The sequence below is a fragment of the Hyperolius riggenbachi genome, chromosome 8 (genome assembly GCF_040937935.1).
Source record: "Hyperolius riggenbachi isolate aHypRig1 chromosome 8, aHypRig1.pri, whole genome shotgun sequence".
NCBI lineage: Eukaryota > Metazoa > Chordata > Amphibia > Anura > Hyperoliidae > Hyperolius > Hyperolius riggenbachi.
The window spans coordinates 48,166,609-48,186,064 of NC_090653.1; the positions used below are offsets into that span (position 1 = coordinate 48,166,609).

Consider the following 19,456-nt stretch of genomic DNA (forward strand, 5'->3'; position numbering starts at 1 on the left):
GCCATTGTGCAGTGATTCCATGCGGAAATGTAACAAAATGTAAATTCATAAAACTTTACGCAAGCGGTATGCGGACGGTGATTACCGCTCCCCTGGATGTAGCGATAAGCATGCAGAGTACATGTAAGTGAATGGGACAGACCTCCCAAGCAGCAGCAGAGAGAGCAGCGCACGGAGGGACTCGGCCAGCTTCTCCTGTTTCCGCATGCCTACCGACAGCCTAACGCTAGCCTACAGCGGGATATCTCCGCACTCCTATCGCAACAGGAACTTTTTTATGAATGACCACCCAGAAGGCTGAAATACCGACAGCGGGATTTTCCAGCACGGATTATTGTTACCGACAACACTTTTATGAATGATAGCCTTACAATCCAAGTGATTTTGAGTAGGTAGCTACTCGAAATCTATTCGAAGCTGCTCCCGGACTATGGTCTGGTTCACACCAAGAGCTGCAACGAGGCATCGGGAGAAATGTGACAAGGCTCTATAGGACCCAGAGCCTTCCCTCTCCTTAGGTGAGTATTTGGTTTTTATCTGTTTTTGTTTTTTTGTACAATTCCCAATTACTTTAGGGTAGGAACACACTAGGCAGAATCGCATTTGCGATTTCCATTATGTGCTATGGGGAAAACTCATGCGATTCTGACTAGTGTGTTCCTACCCTTAGGCTGGGCGCACACATGGCTGTGCGTGAAAGGGCGAGTTTTCTGTCACGTGCAGGGTTTTGCATTTGCGTTTTTTTTTTCCGCATATGCATTTTTCAAGCATTTTGTGTACGTTTTTATGTGTTTGCGGTTCGCTTATGCGTTTTCTATGTGTTTTCCATGCGTTTATATTGCGTGTTATGCAAATCTCTAGGAAGACAACAGTTAAAAAACGCATGAAAAACGCATACAAAACACAATACGTTGCGTTACCATTGACTTTCATTATGAGCGTTTTTGATGCGTTTTTGAAAATCATGCAACAAAACCAGCGTTTTTAAAAAGTTGATGCAGGATTAGGAAAATTTTGCATGCAAATTTCTGCAGCCCCAATCGAATTTTACCTCAGCAGGATTTGATTGGTTCATGTTCTAGCTGCATAAATTTGCATACAAAATTTGCATAATGCTGCATAATGCTGCATAAACTCACATCTCATTAACCATCCCTAGCGGCCAGCAGCAGCAAACAGGTGTGGTCTGTTAGCATTCAGTAACTTGATCCGCTCTCCCCTCCCCTGACATAGAGGTATATACAGAGGGGTTTATATAGCCTGCAGTTGCACAGAGGGGCTTGTGAGAGGCAGTCTGTTGCTGAGAGTACCTGGTAATGGTTTATGGCTTTAGTTATCCAGTATCTGTTTTGCTGCAGTTGGATTGAGGATAATCTGTACTCTATCACTTCCATCTTTAAGGGGTTTTTTTTGCATGTTGCTGCAATTTTTTTAAATTTTTAATCCCTTCACCATAAGAAAAAAAATCCTTTTACTCATGACTTGGAATTTCTTTTTATTATAATTTAGTATTTATATAGTGTTGACATCTTCTGCAGTGCTGTACAGAGTATGTACCAGAAATCTTGTTGCTAACTGTTCCTCAGAGGAGCTCACACTCTAATCCCTGCTATAGTCATGTCTATGCATGTATTGTGTAGTAGTGCATGTATCTAAGGGCTGGTGCACACCAAGAGTGCTGCTGACAGAGCCGGGACAAGGTCCTTCAGCACCCAAGGCTGATACACCAAAGTGCGCCCTCTATCCCTCCCACCCCAGCTGTCACACACTGATTGCTATTAGACTAAGAGGTCCCACAGGGCCCACAACCTCCCCAGCACCTTAATATCTAGTTATATGGCTTGCAGTCACTGCCATGTATCCCCTTTTTCCTATTTCTTTTTGCTGCCTGGCCCTGGCTGCTGAGTGCTTTTTAAAACTCTTGTGCTTGGCTAATGTATTTGAATGGTGTGTGTGTGTGTGTGTGTGTGTGTTTTGTTCCCCCCCCCCTCCCCCAAATGCAAATGTGGTTTCTGCAGCATTTTTTGCTGATTTTGAGGCCTTCAGCCTCAATGTAAAGTATAGGAAAGTGGAAAATGGCTCTAAAAAGTGCTAGAGCAGAATGACTTTCCAAGTGTTTTTGTTACAGAAGCTGTCCAGTTACAGAAGCACTGTAACAAAATATAAAACAAACCTCCCAAAATCGATAGGCATGCTTAGAAAAATTGCTAAGCACATGCCTAGAATTGCCTTAAAAAAATCACTTCAAAAAGTGCTAAGTGTTTACTTTTTTGTTAATGTGTTTTTTTTTGTTTTTTTTTTTGTGTGCACTGGCCCATAGTCTAGGGCCAAATTAGGGGAAAGCCAATTAACACCTGTTTTTTTTTTTTTTGGGGGGGTGGGAGGAAACTGGAGTGCCTGGAGGAAACCCAGGCAGACATGGGGTGAACCTACAAACTCCTTGTAGATGGCTGGGATTTAAAACTGGCTGCCCAACTTTAATTATCTTGTTTGATTTTGGACTTGTGTTCCTTTTTGGATAAAGTGTGGGCTGGGTAAACTTGTGGAACTTGGTGTTGGCCATACAACCTTGATTGTACAATATTACCATGTCTGTGTTGTGTGGGAGCCTAATGAAATGATCTGTTTAAAGTACTCACGTCCTTGTGCTAAATAGATGGTAACATTTTACAACCAAGTTGTATGGGATATAGCTGATTTCAGTTGCTGTTCTGCCTGGTATGCACCATGCTATTGGGTTGGATGGATGGGTTGAATCTCTTATTTCTGATCCGATTCTGATTGAGAATGGGATTGATTTTGTGCAGTAATGATCTGAAAATTGATCTGGTTCTTGATTGGATATGATTTTTGTTTTGATCTGATGGGAAATTGGCATGGTTTGTACCAAGCATTAGAAATGAGCTATTACATTTGCTCAGCTATCTTTGGCTGGCTCACTTTCAAGTCAATCAGATCCACTAGCTACTGGTTAACTAGTTGATGGCTATTTGGTCGGCAGCTGCTGTGTTTGGTTGACTGAGTTTCAAGTTGATGGGTAATGTCTGTTTTCATGACTTGAATGCACATCTCTGGTTACTGGATAGCTGTGCAGTTATTGGAGACAGGACTGAGCTATTGGGCACAATGGTGATATGCCTGGGGTAGAATCTGTTGTGGGAAAGTGGATACCACTATACCCACCCATAATCTGTACTATATGCAGATTTTTTTTCTTCTGATTTGCTACATCTGTTGGCTTAAATAATAAAAAAAAGCTTTTAAAAACTAGTGCTTTACCTGCTGATTTGGGTAAAATATTGAGAAATGAAAGGTCACCTTTTTTGCTAAAGATTGTACAACTGACCAGCTGCCACTTTCTCCTGGTACTCTACTCTTGCTGCAGGTGTGACTGCACCCATCCCAGCTGTTGTCTCCTGAGTATTTTGAGGTTTTGGGCATTAAAATGTGAATTTGCCAAAACTTGAACTATGAGAAAGTAGTAAAGTGGTGTTTTTTTCTTTTCCTAGATAATATTGAGCGGATAGGACTATGAAGCTCCTCCTGTGTCTCGGTGTAGCGGTTGGACTGATTGCACTAGGTAAGCCTTGACGTGTGTTGCAGCGCCAGTGATATATTTGCACTGGGGCCCGTGGCTCTATAGCTGTGCCGCTGGCTGTCATACTCATTACACTCTGTTTTTTGCAGCCTCCGCTTTGAATTGTAAGTCCTGCGACTTCCGTGCGCTCTCCATCTGCTTCACTACCTCTTCCACCGCCACCTGCAGCGGCAACTGTTCCGTGACAAAGGCCTCCATAGGTAACCACAGAAAATGGCTCTTGCTATGTCAGAACACTAGATCTTAGAGAAACTGTAACCAAGAATTGAACTTCATCCCAGTCAGTTGCTGATACCCCCTTTCCCGTGAAATAATTTCCTTTTCACAAACGGATCATCAGGGGTCTCTGTATGGCTGTGGTGAAACCCCTCCCACAGTGTGATGTCAGTCTCACAGCACTGAGGTACTGACATCACACTGTGGGAGCCTTGTTGCATTATGGGAAATAAACTGTCCAAAAAAAAGCAGCATCTCCTTCCACTGACACCTGCCAGCAGTAAAAATGTCACCATGTGATAAATGTCAATGTAAATCAGGGAGAGGAAATATTTTACAATGGGCAAGCACTGGACTACATCCTTTACACTTAATTATTGTACAAGTTAAAACACACTTTTTTTTTAATTACATTTTTCACTGGAGCTCCTCTTTAATAGTTGCTCCGACTTGTAAGTTTCTGATTTTCCAGTTCAAAATGCCTGCTTTGTGATCTTAACTTGAAGGTCATGGGGGGGGATTCAGCCTAGCTATGCATCATGGAGGGTGGGGTACATAGATATAGGAAGGATTTCTGATGCTGAAATGAGACAAATTACCATAAAAGTGGGTGTCCTGACTTGAATTTACTACATTCTGTCACAAGTGCCTCTTTTTAAAGTGGTATTCTACTCCTAGAACTAAAATTTCAGTAGGGGCTGGTGCACCCCTAGAGCGCTCCTAAACGCTTGCTCTTGCTAATGTATTTGGGGTGGAACTCACCAGAGCAATGTGTTTTTGTTTTTTTTGTTTGTTTTTTTGTTCCCCCCCCCTCCCCCATGCAGGTCCTGCAGCTTTTCTGCTGATTTCTGAGGCAATTCAGCCTCCATATGAAGTATAGGAAAGTGGAAAATTGCAATGAAGCACTAGATCAGAGCGATTTATTTTTTCCAAGCATTTTTGTTACAGAAGCTGTTCTGTTACAGCTCTACAAAGTAAATACTGCTACACCAAAGCTCTCCAAAAATCCCTAGGCATGATTAGAAAGTCACTGAGCGTTTGCGATTATGTTAGCGCTTTTTTGGTGTAAACTGGCCCTAAAGGCCCTCTTCCACTAGCACTTGCGCTAAACGCTAGCAATTGCGATTCAGCAACTCCCTGTTTTTTTTTCCATGATTTTGCTATGCATTGCATAGCAAAATAGCTGTAAAAATCACTTTGCAGTGCAATTGCGCTTTGATCAAATCACAGTAGTGGAAAATGCCTTTAAAAATTGCTAGCGGTTTGAAATTAAGCATTGCAATCGATGCAAGTGGAAAAGGGCCCTAAGGGTCCTGTCACACCAGAGAGCATCTTTTTGGGTTGTTTTGGTGTTTTTAAAGCTTCTTTGCTCATATTAAAATCGTGGCAAAAAACCAATCATTTTTTCAAGTCCTGACCGTTTTGCCACGGTTACTGTGGTTTTTTTTTTTTTGTTTTTTAGTCAATGGGATGATTTTTAAAACTAAACAAACCAAAAAAATTCTCCAGTGCCTCAAGCCTAACTAAAATTTCACTAACTACTTTGTTACATAAAAGAACACTTGAAAGCAATCCCACACTTATGTGTATATATTTTCAGACGGCAGCTCAAGGTGGCTTATCTCTGTCTAATTGACAAAGACAGACGCTCTGCTCCTGTTTCTGCACTCATCACCCTGGGGCAGTGGTCTGCAAACTTGGCTCTCCTGCTGTTAAAGGGATACTGTAGGGGGGTCAGGGGAAAATGAGTTGAACTTACCCGGGGCTTCTAATGGTCCCCCGCAGACATCCTGTGTTGGCGCAGCCACTCACCGATGCTCCGGCCCCGCCTCCGGTTCACTTCTGGAATTTCAGACTTTAAAGTCTGAAAAACACTGCGCCTGCGTTGCCGTGTCCTCGATCCCGCTGATGTCGTCAAGAGCGCACAGCGCAGGCCCAGTATGGTCTGTCTGCGCAGTACACTCCTGGTGACATCAGTGGGAGCGAGGACACGGGCGTGCAGGCGCAGTGGTTTTCTGACTTTCAAGTCAGAAATTCCAGAAGTGAACCGGAGGCGGGGCCGGAGCATCGGTGAGTGGCTGCGCCAACACAGGATGTCTGCGGGGGACCATTAGAAGCCCTGGGTAAGTTCAGCTCATTTTCCCCCGACCCCCCCCCCCCCCCTTACAGTATCCCTTTAAGGAACTACAAGTTCCACAATGCATTGCAGGAATCTGACAGCCACAGTCATGATTCATAAAGGCAAATGCATTGTGGGACTTTCAGTTCCTTTACAGGTGGAGAGCCACATTTGCAGATCACTGCCCTGGGGCAACAGCTGAGTCACTTCAGCAGAAAAGGAAGAGGGGGGGGGGGGTAGATTGGAGCTTAACGCTCCTGGCGGTCTATTAAAAACCACCAGGGGGCAGCGCAGCCTTTTTTTTGTATTTTTTTTAAATCATGTAGCGAGCCTAGGGCTCATCGGGGTTACTGCCAGGAGGTTAAAGGAGTCATCAGGAAAACATGGATAAAAGTGCTACTTACCGGGGGCATCCTCCAGCCCCAAGCTCCCAGCATGTCCCTCGCCGCAGCTCGCTCCCAGTCCCCGGTGATGTCAGGCCGACCAGGAGGTCTGCCTTTACTGCGCCTGCGTGAGCGGCTCTGTCAATCACTGCCACGTGGGCCAGAGCAAACTGCGCAGTAGTTCTGCGCCTGCGCAGTCCTCTCCGGCCCTGGTGGTGGTTGCTCACGCATTACAGGCTGACCTTGAGGTCGGTCTGACGTCATCGCCGGGGATCAGGAGTGAGCTGCGGCGAGGGACATGCTGGGAGCTTGGGGTTGGAGGAAGCCCCTGGTAAGTAGCACTTATTTTATCAATGTTTCCCTGATGACTCCTTTAAAGGAAACCACAACTGAAAAAATAAAAGGTGCGGTGGCTGGGGGGGAAATTGTGTAAATTACCGCCTCTCGTTTCCCGCTGTCAGCCGCCTGTCTTCAATAGATGCTGGTGTCCGGGTGACTCTCCTGACCTCTAACCCGCACATGCGCAGTATGTCCTTCACCGCTTCTGCCGGGGTGTAATTTTGGCAGAAGCAAGTTCACTCCCCTGGCTCTGCGTATATTGAAAAAGGGCGCGAGATGTAGCCAAATTTATAAGTTATAATGTAAAACAATGTTTTCCCTTAGTTGCATTGTAAACAAAAATATAGTGCTGTATCGCTGTAATGAACGTATATTAAACGGCAAAATACCGTCTATACCCGTATTCTGTAGTAAAACGTCAAATCACGTGTATAACATAAACATATTGTTGAATGGAACGTGAAATGGCGTGTATAACAGTGTATTAAAACTTCAAATAGCGTCTATAATAAAACGATATTTACTCTGCTATTAAAGTGGACCCAAATTAAAAACACAAGATTTCAGAAATAAAATCTATTTTCTAAATTATAATAAATAGCAGCCTTTTTTCAGCTGCATGATGACAAATATAAAATATTTTACATTCATTGGAGAAGCCCCTCCCTTCCATATTGCCGGCAAATAATCCGGCAAACTGGTGGAGTTGGAGTCCAGCAAAGGAGGAATTGCTAATGGCTGCCACCTGTATAACCCTAGCTATGCAAAGAGGAAGGTGAAAAGCATGCACTGAAATGCTTATAGGCTTGAAGGAGTGTTTATTTATCTTTGTATGTGTCTGAGTGGTGCAACTACATATTTTGAATTAAATAAATGTTTGGTTTGTGTCCACTTTAAGCATAGTAATAGAATAGTAGATTTTAAAGGTATTTCACAGCAATTATACCTAACTGTAAGCTCACACAGATCTCTCCTTCTCCCTATCCCTAACACCTAGACCCCCCTTTGTATTAATACACATAATGTAATTGTATATATTACACATATTGTGCTGTAACTATATCTAACCTTACACATACACAGCCCTCTCTGTACCTAACACTAACCATCCCCCTGGTGGTGCCTAAACCTAATTGCCCCATAGTGCTGTATATTGCACTGTAACTATACAGTGGAGGAAATAATTATTTGACCCCTCACTGATTTTGTAAGTTTGTCCAATGACAAAGAAATGAAAAGTCTCAGAACAGTATCATTTCAATGGTAGGTTTATTTTAACAGTGGCAGATAGCACATCAAAAGGAAAATCGAAAAAATAACCTTAAATAAAAGATAGCAACTGATTTGCATTTCATTGAGTGAAATAAGTTTTTGAACCCTCTAACAATAAAAGACTTAATACTTAGTGGAAAAACCCTTGTTTGCAAGCACAGAGGTCAAACTTTTCTTGTAATTGATGATCATCTCTAAATCTCTAAGGTTTCGAGGCTGTCTCTGTGCAACTCTGAGCTTGAGCTCCCTCCATAGGTTTTCTATTGGATTAAATTCCGGAGACTGACTAGGCCACTCCAAGACCTTAATGTGCTTCTTCTTGAGCCACTCCTTTGTTGCCTTTGCTGTATGTTTTGGGTCATTGTCGTGCTGGAACACCCATCCACGACCCATTTTCAGTTTCCTGGCAGAGGGAAGGAGGTTGTCGTTCAGGATTTCACGATACATGGCTCCGTCCATTTTCCCGTTAATGCGATTAAGTTGTCCTGTGCCCTTAGCAGAAAAACACCCCCAAAGCAAAATGTTTTCACCCCCATGCTTGACGGTGGGGACGGTGTTTTGGGGGTCATAGGCAGCATTTTTCTTCCTCCAAACACAGCGAGTTGAGTTAATGCCAAAGAGCTCTATTTTGGTCTCATCAGACCACAGCACCTTCTCCCAGTCACTCACAGAATCATTCAGGTGTTCATTGGCAAACTTCAGACGGGCCTGCACATGTGCCTTCTTGAGCAGGGGGACCTTGGGAGCCCTGCAGGATTTTAATCCATTGCGATGTAATGTGTTTCCAATGGTTTTCTTGGTGACTGTGGTCCCTGCTAATTTGAGGTCATTCACTAACTCCTCCCATGTAGTTCTAGGATGCTTTTTCACCTTTCTCAGAACCATTGACACCCCACGAGGTGAGATCTTGCGTGGAGCCCCAGAGCGAGGTCGATTGATGGTCATTTTGTGCTCCTTCCATTTTCGAGCAATCGCACCAACAGTTGTCACCTTCTCTCCCAGCTTCTTCCTAATGGTTTTGTAGCCCATTCCAGCCTTGTGCAGGTCTACAATTTTGTCTCTGACATCCTTGGACAGCTCTTTGGTCTTTCCCATGTTGGAGAGTTTGGAGTCTGCTTGATTCTGTGGACAGGTGTCTAGTTAAGACAGGTGTCCTTAATGAGGGTGACTTATTGAGTAGAAGTGTCTAACCACTCTGTGGGAGCCAGAACTCTTAATGGTTGGTAGGGGTTCAAAAACTTATTTCACTCAATGAAATGCAAATCAGTTGCTATCTTTTATTTAAGGTTATTTTTTCGATTTTCCTTTTGATGTGTTATCTGCCACTGTTAAAATAAACCTACCATTGAAATGATACTGTTCTGAGACTTCATTTCTTTGCCATTGGACAAACTTACAAAATCAGTGAGGGGTCAAATAATTATTTCCTCCACTGTACATAACCCTCCCTATACCTATCCCTAACCCCTAGACCCCCCCCCCCGGTAGTGCCTAACCAATAATTTGTATATTTGTAATACATCAAATAGTCTTAAAATGATGTATACAATATTAACCACTTCAGCCTAACTGGACGAAAATTTTTGTCCAGTTAGGCTGTGCGCACTCCTGCGGGGTCGCGCGTGCTCCCGCGGGCCCCCCCGCTGCTGGCCGTTAGCCCCCGGGCCCCCCCATGGAGAAAGGCCGACAGCGTCTTTTCAGACGCTGCGGCTTTTCTGAGCTCTGGTCTTCTTTCTTACTGGGAGCGAGATCGATCGCTCCCAGGACTTTTGGACTGTGGCCAAATGGCAAACTGCACCAAAAACTTTGAATTAAATACATTTTTAAACATTAAAAATCCCCTGTTTACCTCCCACGCCAAATACCCACATACAAGTTTTAATAGTAAAAAAAAAAGTTAAAATAAAAAGTTACCGAAGGGTCTGAACTTTTTTTTAAATCATGTCAAAGGAGTATATCAATATGGTTTATTAAATTATCGACTTCTAAATGGTGATGGACGCAAATTGAAAAAATACACCTTTATTTCCAAATTGAATATCGGCCCCATACATTGTGATAGGGACATAATTTAAATGGTGTAATAAGTGGGACAAATTGGTAAATAAAGTACATGGGTTTTAATTATGGTAGCATGTATTAATTTCAAACTATAATGGCCAAAAGCTGAGGAATAATTTTTTTCAATTTCTTTCTTAATATTCCTGTTAAAATGGATTTACAGTAAATTAATTCTCAGCAAAATGTATCACCCACAGAAAGCCTAATTGGTGGCGGAAAAAACAAGAGAGATCCATTCATTGTGCCGAGTAGTGATAGTTATTAGCAAATGAATGGAAGGTGAAAGTTGCTCAGATGCAAAAAAATTTCAACCCTGTAGGCTGAAGTGGTTAATATTATAAACTAGCCAACCCGCGTCGTAGCATACGCCGCATCTATCTATCAGAGTACGTGCCTCAACCTTGAAGCAAGAAGTAGGCTTTCCATGAGAAAATGTATGCGTGCTCAAACACCAAGTTTAACCCTAGCAAGTCTGGCTTTGCAAATCCGGCCTAATTGGCTATTCATGAGGCAATGCTCATGCAAATATGCATTTGCTTTCGCATGTCAAACTATGCAGGGTCAAAAAACCAATACTGCAAAGTGCTCTCTCGCTGCCTGGGAACCACAGCGGCACCCTGGAGTGGGAGGCTGGGTGGCGCAGCCGCCCCCCAAGCGTGGCCAGTGCTGGGGAGAGCCGTCCGCATCCACCTCCTAATATTAAAAACAGCCACTTACCTTAACGTCCATTGGGTTCTGCTACATGCGCATTAATTTTCTCATGGAAAGCATTTTGTGCAGTTTGTATCCTTTGGAGGCAGGTGGTGGATGGCTTGCTCCGGTGGTGTGAACCCTGGAGTGAGTGCGCCTGTCCTCCCTCCCCCCTCCCCTCTGGAGTGCTGTATGTGAGCCAGCCCTGAGCTCTAAAGCTCGGGGTGACCCATGCTTCTTTCCTTTCTCATGTGGTGCCCCCAAATTATTGCGCATGTAGCAGAACGCAATGGACGTTAAGGTAAGTGCCTGTTTTTAATATTGGGAGGTGGGTGCAGACAGCTCTCCCCGGCGCTGGCCAAACTTGGAGGGGGGGGGGGGGGGGGTCGTCCACGCCACCCAGCCTCCCCCTCCGGGGTGCCGCTGTGGTTTCTAGGCAGGGAGAGAGCCTGGGACCCTGCGGTCCCCCCCAGTTGTATAAAAAGGGGGCATTGGGAATCCTCCCCATGGCGCTCCTGGAGGCCTGGAGCACACCAAAAACTGCTAGCAGATCCGCAAAATGCTAGCAGATTTTGAAACGCTTTTTTCTTTTTCTGTAGCATTTCACCTAGCATTTTGTGGTTTTATAAAGCGTTTTTGGTGTAGTAGATTTCATATATTGTTACAGTAAAGCTGTTACTGAACAGCTTCTGTAACAAAAACGCCTGCAAAACTCTGCCGTTTTTCAGAGCGGTTTGCGTTTTTCCTATACTTAACATTGAGGCAGAAACGCATCCGAAATCCAAAAAAAATGCCTCACCTCGGGAGTATGCGTTTCAGCAAAACGCCTCCCGCTCTGGTGTGCACCAGCCCATTGAAATACATTACCCAAGCGTATCCGCAGCCGCAAGTGGATCGCAAAACGCTGCCGAACCGCTCTGGTGTGCACTAAGCCGGATAGTGCTAATGTAGCATGTAGCAGGGTGACTGCTTTGTGGTATTGGTTTGTGCATGCATTTGCATGAGCATTGCCTCATGAATATCCAATTAGGCCAGATTTGCAATGTCAGACTTGCTAGGGTAAGGCCTCTTTTCCATGGACTGTGAATAGGCAGTGAAATGGCTCTCAAACTCTCACAACTGCTTGCTGCTGCCTGGTAACTGCTTGCTGCTGCCTGGTAACTGCTTGCTGCGCACACAGCTCAACAGTCCGTGGAAAAGAGGCCTTAAACTTGGTGTTTGATCACGCATAAATTTTGTCATGCAAAGTACTTCTTCTTGTTTGAAGGTTGAGGCACTTAGTCTATTATATATAGATACATAAAATTATATATCACGTAAGCATTAAAAAAAATCTTAAAATAACAGCATGCCCGTTTCTAGGGGCGTGCCGCCGCCCAGGGCGCTGTTGGGAGAGGGGGCGCTGTAATGGAGGGGGGAGCCGGAGCCACGGGGAGGGCAGCCCGACCTCTCCCTCCCTCTCCCGGGCCACCCTCCGTGCTCCCCCCTCAGAAGTATAGTGAGCAAGCAGGAAGTGCTTTTTACAACTCACCTCCCTGGCTCCAAGCGCTGCTCTCTCGGTCTCCTCTCTGTATACATGCGTACACACGCTGCTTCCTGTTTAGCCGTAAGCAGCATTTGTATCAGCATGTATACAGAGGAAAAGACTGGCGAGAGAGCGGCGCTTGGAACGCAGGGAGGTGACAGGTGAGTTGTAAACAGCGCTTCCTGCTTGCTCACTATACTTCTGAGGGGGAGGTCGGGCTGCCCTCCCCATGGCTCCGGCTCCCCCCTCCATTATAGGGGACAGCTACCTATCTAACCTTTCCGAGGGGCACCTACCTAATCTAACCTACGCTGGGGGGCAGCTACCTGATCTAACCTATGCTGGGTGGCAGCTACCTATGCTAACCTGTATTGGGGGCACCTACCTAGCTAGCCTATGCTGGGGGCAACTATTCTGGCTACCTCGATTAGAGGCACCCACCTAGCTAACCTGTACTGGGGCACCTACCTATCTAACTTATAATGGGGGCGCCTGCCTTTCTAACCTATACTAGGGGCAACTATACTAGCTACCTATACTGGTGGCACCTACCTGGCTAACCTATAGCGGGGGGGCAACTATACTGGCTCACCTATGCCTGGCTACCTATACTGGGGGGACCTATACTAAGTGCAACTAGACCTGGCTAACCTATACTGCGGGCACCCATACCTTGCTCCAGGGGGGGGGGGGTGCAATTTTTACACCCTTGCCCTGGGTGCATTTTAGCCTAGAAACTGCACTGAATAACTAATATTAAAAACTATATTTTGCTAATTAACGCATTAGAAGTGTAAAAAACAAAGTTAATACCAAGTATGATGTATTTCTAATACCATAAGGTGCAAAACGGTATTTATACTCTGGTATTTAAGCATTATACATATGTAAACGACTTTTAAATGTTAAAGTAGTGTAAACAAACATTTACTTGTTACAGTCCTGTAAGCGCTCCTATAAACGAAATTTAAAAACGAAAAAATAAGTAACACATCAAAACGAACTTATAAACAAACTTGTAAATATTTCTTATAAAACTTAATCTGTTAATAGTACTGTAAACTAACATTTACTTGTAACAGTCCTGTAAGCTATATTTAAAAACGGAGAAATAAGTATAACACACAGTCAAAACGATCTTGTAAACTATGTTGGTTATAACCCTTTTTGTATAAATGAAAACTTTTGATAAAACGTTCCTTGTAACCGCTTTTTCTCGGGCGCCCTTTTTTCCTGTCGGGCGCCCGATAGCCGATATTTTGTATTGCAGTCTATGGCGGCGCCCTTTTAGTCCACTAGAGCTGTGCGCCCTTTTTTCCCTGGCTCCTCCATAGCATCTTGTACTCCACAGAAGGAGCCAGGGGAGTGAACTTGCTTCTGCTGAAAATACGCCAACAGAAGTGGTGAACGGACATGCTGTGCAGCGTGGTATGTCCGGGTTAGAGGTCAGAGTTGCCCGGACACCGGCATCTATTGGAGGAGACCGGCAGGGAACAAGAGTATCTAATTTTCCCTCCCTAGCCATCGCACTTTCTTCAGTTGTGGTATCATTTAATGCCTCCAGAGCTTCAGCCAGAAATGATTTGCCATTAGCCAGAGATGAGCTATTTTGAACTGCTCTCTGCAGTTACTAGAAGTGGTGGCTGTACAAAAAAGTAAAACCAGGAGGTGGTGCTTTCCATTGTGATGGCTTGATAAAGAGTTGAACAGTTAACGCACAAATGAAAAGCACAAACTTTTTTTTTTTAATACTTGTTGCATAGTTTGTTTGGTTGAGACGGGAAGGCAAAAAACCTTACAAGGCCTTCCTGACTCCAGATAGCAGTCAAATAAATCCCTGGATCAACTCTTCAGGGAATTGCCTAATTCTAGCCGTGGATGCCCTTCAATGGAAGGAAAGCATCCAAACCCCCTTTAAATGCAAATATAGTTTGCGATAAGTACTTCCTGAGGTAAAATGTTGCAGATTTAGGGCCCGTTTCCACTAGTGCGATTCCTTTGCTGACAACCTTCTCACACGGATGCGAATTCGTATGCATTTGTATGCAAATTTTAACGCAAAAACATTAAAATTTGCATCTGTAAGTATGCGAATTAACTGTCAGTGTCTGTGTGATTTTACATTGATTTTAAGTGAAAATGTACACAAATTCAAACGCGTGGTTTTTATTTTTTTCAGTTTTTTGTTTATTACATTACAGGCAAATCACACACTAGCCTTGCAGTACAAATTCTGATGGCTCTGCTGTTTGGATCCCCCCCCCTGCCCACCGCACAGACTTTCTGACAAGTGGAAACCGGTCCATTGGTTATGCAAATCTGTATGCAGAAAACGCATGCAGATTCACTCTAATGGAAACGGGCCCTTAACCACTCACTACGAAGGACCCCTTTCTAAATGGCAAAAACTTTCTGCACACGGGCCACAGCTCAGCACCTTTCCCGATACAAAGAGGGACACGTCAAGGCTGCCCACTTTCCCCCCTGTTATTTATTTTGGCTCTAGAACCCTTTGCATGCTTCCTTCGAGATAATATTATCAGAGGGGTCGAAAGGGCGGGCATTTCACACAAACTTCTAATGTTTGCGGATGACACCTTGCTTTTCCTGACGCAACCTCACATTTCGATCCCTAATGCTCTCCAAGCGTTTAACCTATTCTCCCGTATCTCCGGCCTGACCATTAATGTAACAAAATCCAAAGCACTAGGCATCTCCCTATCCCCTCAACTTGCCACGCAACTTCAGGAATTTTGCCCTTTCAAATGGGTCCAATCCCTGCCATACCTGGGTACTACCTTAACCCCTAATTATGCTTCCCTCTTTGTGGCCAATTACCCTCCCTTATTAAAATCCCTCTCATCACTCACAGACACCTGGTCCTCTCTTCCCCTTTCTTGGCTAGGCAGAATCAACTCCATCAAGATGACCTTTCTCCCCAAACTTCTTTACTACTTCCGCACCCTTCCCATCAAAGTACCTAATCATTACCTGCGCATCTTCCAGAGCAGAATACAATCTTTTATTTGGGGTCGCAAACACCCCAGAGTTAACAAAACTACCCTCTTTGCACATAAACTGGATGGTGGCCTCAGGGTCCCACAGATTAGCTCCTATTACCGAGCAGCAACCATCACCCAACTTACTAGAGTATTCCAAACCCGGGACACCCCGCTATGGGTCTTTCTTGAAATACCCGACAGCGCACCCCAACTCCCAGGCACCCTTCTCTGGCTACCTCACAAGTTGAGACCTTCTTCCCTTAGCCCCCCCATGCAGCATAGCCTTGAGGTCTGGGATTCGGTCCGATACTCGGCCAACCTCATGTCCTCCGACCTCCCACTACTGCCGCTCACTAATAATCCCCTTCCCCTGTTCATCCCGGGTTATGAAAATCCAGCAGCCTTTAGATGGTGGGACGAGAAGGGCCTCAAAACAGTCACACATTTTCTCACCCCTAGGGGGGTTTATTCCTGGCCCACCCTGCAGGAGAATTTTCAGGCACCTGCCAGGGAATTCTTCCGCTACATGCAAATTAAACATTGGATACAATCCCTAATCCAACACACATATTCCCCATACAACGCCACCCCATACGAAAACATTTGCCTCCAGCGGCCCGACTCCAAGGGGCTCATCTCTACAATCTATACCTCTTTCACCCGCCCTACCCGCACTATCACTCACGCCTACACCACTAAATGGGAAGCAGACCTCCCAGGTACAAAGGAAAGGGAAAATTGGCTGAGCATTTGGAGTAGGATACCCAGATGTTCTTCCAACTTGCACGCAGTTGAAGCGGCTTACAAGGTGATGACCCGGTGGTACTTAGTCCCTGCCAGAGTAGCTAAAGTGTTTCCTTCAGCCAATCCCTTTTGCTTCCGTGGTTGCAGGACTGTGGGAGACATGCTACACACATGGTGGACCTGCCCACGGCTCACTAGATTCTGGTGCCAAGTTTATCGGTTACACTCGTCTGTTTCATAAAACCATCCCTAAGGACCCTTGGCAGGCTCTTCTACAGGAGAAAGTGGAATCACTGACCACGCTCCCAAATAAATTAGCCTCTTTTGTCTTTTTGGCAGCCATTATGTCTATTGCTGCTAATTGGAAGAAACCATCGGTTACCATTAGCGAAGTAAGATCTAGACTCAATTTTTTCATGATCAATGAAAAATTAACTAGCATCCTAAAAGATACCCTTAAAAAATTTGAGCGCATATGGGACCCCTGGATCCAACTAGAACACTCAGCCATGGATAGTTCTCTATTGAGGTTATAGGGTGAGATTACCCTCTTTCTCCTTGTTCTCTTTTCTTTCTTCTTCTTTCATCTTCTCTTCTTCCCCTCCCATCCTTCTTCCTGACTTATCTGCAGTGCAATCATCTGCGACCTCTTTTTTTCCTAGGTGGCTCGTCTATCGCTGGACGACGAGCCCCAAGAGGTCTCAATGTGTCCCAGTCTTACACCGGGTCTCCTTATTTCTGTAATGTATGACATACCCCAGATAGCTGGGCATTGCCCTCTGGGATACACACTACGCCAGCTTAAGCATTCCCTGTTTTATCGGTTTTCATTGTGCTATCGTTTGCCATCACACAATGTCACCATGTTCTGTTTATTGCAGTTTATGTGATGTACCATTGTCTTTTCTTCCCCTTGTTAAAATGTAAAATTTCAATAAACTTTGAAACAAAAAAACGTTCTGCACACACATCGTGTCCCGTTGTCTATTGTACAACCTTAGGGACAAAAGGCTCACCTGCCAAGCTTTTGTATTTATAAATGTGTTAATCAGGCCACCTCTCAGTCGTGTGTTTTTTTTTTTTTTTTTTCTTCCCCAAGCTAAATTAAGCCCAGTTTGTCCAACCTTTCTTGATAAGTGAGATCTTCCATCCCTCTAATCTAGTTGCCAATCTGTGTACCCACTCCAGAAGGTCAATGTCTTTTCTATATTTATTTGTACACACTTGTGTATTTACATTTTTTTTGTTTTTTGTTTTAAAGGGTCTATGCCCCTGTTCCGCAAACAGGGCTGTGCCACAACCTGTACAAGTAATAGCACAAAAGATGGCGTCTTCAGCTTTGACTACACCATTTCCTGTTGTGATACAGATCTGTGCAACGCTGGTAATTCCCTGAAAGTCTCCTTGTCTCTTGGCCTGGGGTTGGCCCTCTTGTGGCTCCTAAAGGCACTGTAAGCTGCTGGCAATAGTCTTCAGTACAGGACTGTCTCGGCACTAAGCTCAATGTACAAAATCCAGATGTTAAGTCTATGACTAAGTGCTGATTCTGAAGAACAATGACTAGCATCCAGACATCGTCTTCAACCAGTGGCTTCATCTTCCTTCAAACTTCCTGTGCCCTATGGTGTCAACTGTATTGTCACATGCTTAATGCCATTCCAGTCATACGTGGAGATGGTGGCCATAAGCTGCGTTTTCTGAATATGAGGTCTTTATCAGACTGATTCATGTAGCACTGCATTTTCTCTCTATCTTTTTGATTTGATAAAATGCTCAATTTTATAGGTAAATAAAATTTATATTTATATATAGTCTGGGTGTTTTTTTTTTTTTGTTTGTTTTTAGAACCCATGGTTTTATTTAAATATTTACTAAGTAGATCTGATATAGGGGTGATCAATGGCAATACCTCAGTTTATGTAAATATATTCCGTTTGAAAGAGGACCAATCAATTTAAACCTGGGTGGGACTTGACTAGTCCATTTTCAAGCTGCATATATTTGCATAAACTACTTTTTGCATATCATTTATCCCTAATTGAATGTTTTGTTGCCTCTAAGTGGCAGCCTATTAAGTGTTCCAGTTAGAAAATTCAGTCGTTTATGTATTAAACCCCCCCTCCTTGCCTCTCAGAAGTTTTGTGCCAGGAAAACTTTATGGCTGTAATTTGCTAATCAATGAAGTTTAATCTATTCCTGACAAGACAGAAGCTGTCACTTCCATGTCTAGAAATTAACTCTTATCAGACAGCAAAATTAAACAAATGAACAACCTGGTTAAAGTTAAAATATGTGCAAACATAGAAGTACATTTTTCCAGAGTAAAATGAGCCATAAATTTTCTCCTATGTTGCTGTCACTTACAGTAGGTTGTAGAACTCTGTGAATGGCAGTTACTCTGTCCAACTGCCAAGAAACTGTAGCGAGCAGGGAAGCTGTCCAGCATCATTGTTTCTACTTTTTAGAGTATCTATTGTAGCGCCCTGCCCCCCAGTGGCGGTCCTACACTTGCTGCTGAGCCGGAGGGGGTATTGGGTGCAGGGAGAGGGGGGTTGGACCCCCCTACCTCACCTGGGTCCCATCTGCGCTCCTCGTCTAGCTTAAGTTCTATGGAAAACAAGTTTGCTTTCTTGGAACAGAGAATTTGCAATAATCCAAGTTGGAGTGAGCTTGAGATGTCTCCTGGTGAATCACTGCTGAATATATGCAAATGAACCATTGTTGCCCTTAAAAGCTAAACACACCTCCAGAACCACTGGAATGCAGTGTTTAGCTTCTAAGGGTAACGGTGGCTAATTTGCATATATTCAGCAGTGATGCACTGGGAGACATCTCAAGCTCACTCCAACCTGAATTATTGCAAATTCTTTCTGTTCTAAGAAAGCAATCTTGTTTTCCATATCGTTTTAGTAAGGGGGCTTTTAGGACCGTTGTAGCCCCTCACACACGAGTTCTGGTTCACCATGAGTTCACTGGTTAGTCTGTAGCTTAAGTGCAGCCGCCGCCGCTATTAGTAACAGGCAGTGGGCGGGGATGACTTGCCTCTTCTGCATTCCAGCGTGCGTTCCACTGTCACTTCCTGCATTGCTGTCCACTTACAATACAGTGAGCGGCATTGCAGGAAGTGACTGTGCAACGTGGAAGAGGTGAGTCATCCCCGCCCGCTGCCTCTTACTAATTGCAGCGGCTGCTGCTGAACTTGAAGAAAACCTGTAGTGAAAATTAAAAGTCAAAATAAACATACACAAGTCATACTTACCTGCTGTGTAGTCTGCTCCTCAATCTCTTTCTCCTCTTCTGTGTCCTGTTTGTCCACTGTGATCAATGGAATTTTCCGTCCTCCATTCTGAAAATGGCCATTACCCCATAACGGCTTCCTGGTCAGCATACAGTTAAACTGTAATATCGCCTACTTGAGCCATAGGGAAATATGGACACGTCAATTCTCCTCTCAGCTGTAACTGACAGCAACTGATATACAACTGACAGCAACTGATATATTTCAGT

At 44.3% G+C, this 19,456-nt stretch overlaps 1 protein-coding gene across 1 annotated transcript; it reads left to right on the forward strand.

The window, feature by feature from the left end:
* Nucleotides 1-3,508: 3,508 nt before the first annotated feature.
* LOC137528120 (ly-6/neurotoxin-like protein 1) lies at nt 3,509-17,557 on the forward strand. The gene is made up of 3 exons (XM_068249405.1): nt 3,509-3,580; nt 3,688-3,798; nt 17,211-17,557. Exons 1-3 carry the CDS (start codon nt 3,532-3,534, stop codon nt 17,402-17,404), a joined length of 354 nt encoding a protein of 117 aa, XP_068105506.1. The 5' UTR covers nt 3,509-3,531; the 3' UTR covers nt 17,405-17,557.
* The last annotated feature ends 1,899 nt before the right edge of the window (nt 17,558-19,456 follow it).

Excerpts from the sequence above, each read along its gene's own strand:
- LOC137528120 (XM_068249405.1), top strand. The coding sequence starts at position 3,532 with ATGAAGCTCCTCCTGTGTCTCGGTGTAGCGGTTGGACTGATTGCACTA. Across the intron at positions 3,581-3,687 it reads GGTTGGACTGATTGCACTAG|CCTCCGCTTTGAATTGTAAG; the intron begins GTAAGCCTTGAC and ends TGTTTTTTGCAG. Across the intron at positions 3,799-17,210 it reads CGTGACAAAGGCCTCCATAG|GGTCTATGCCCCTGTTCCGC; the intron begins GTAACCACAGAA and ends TTTGTTTTAAAG.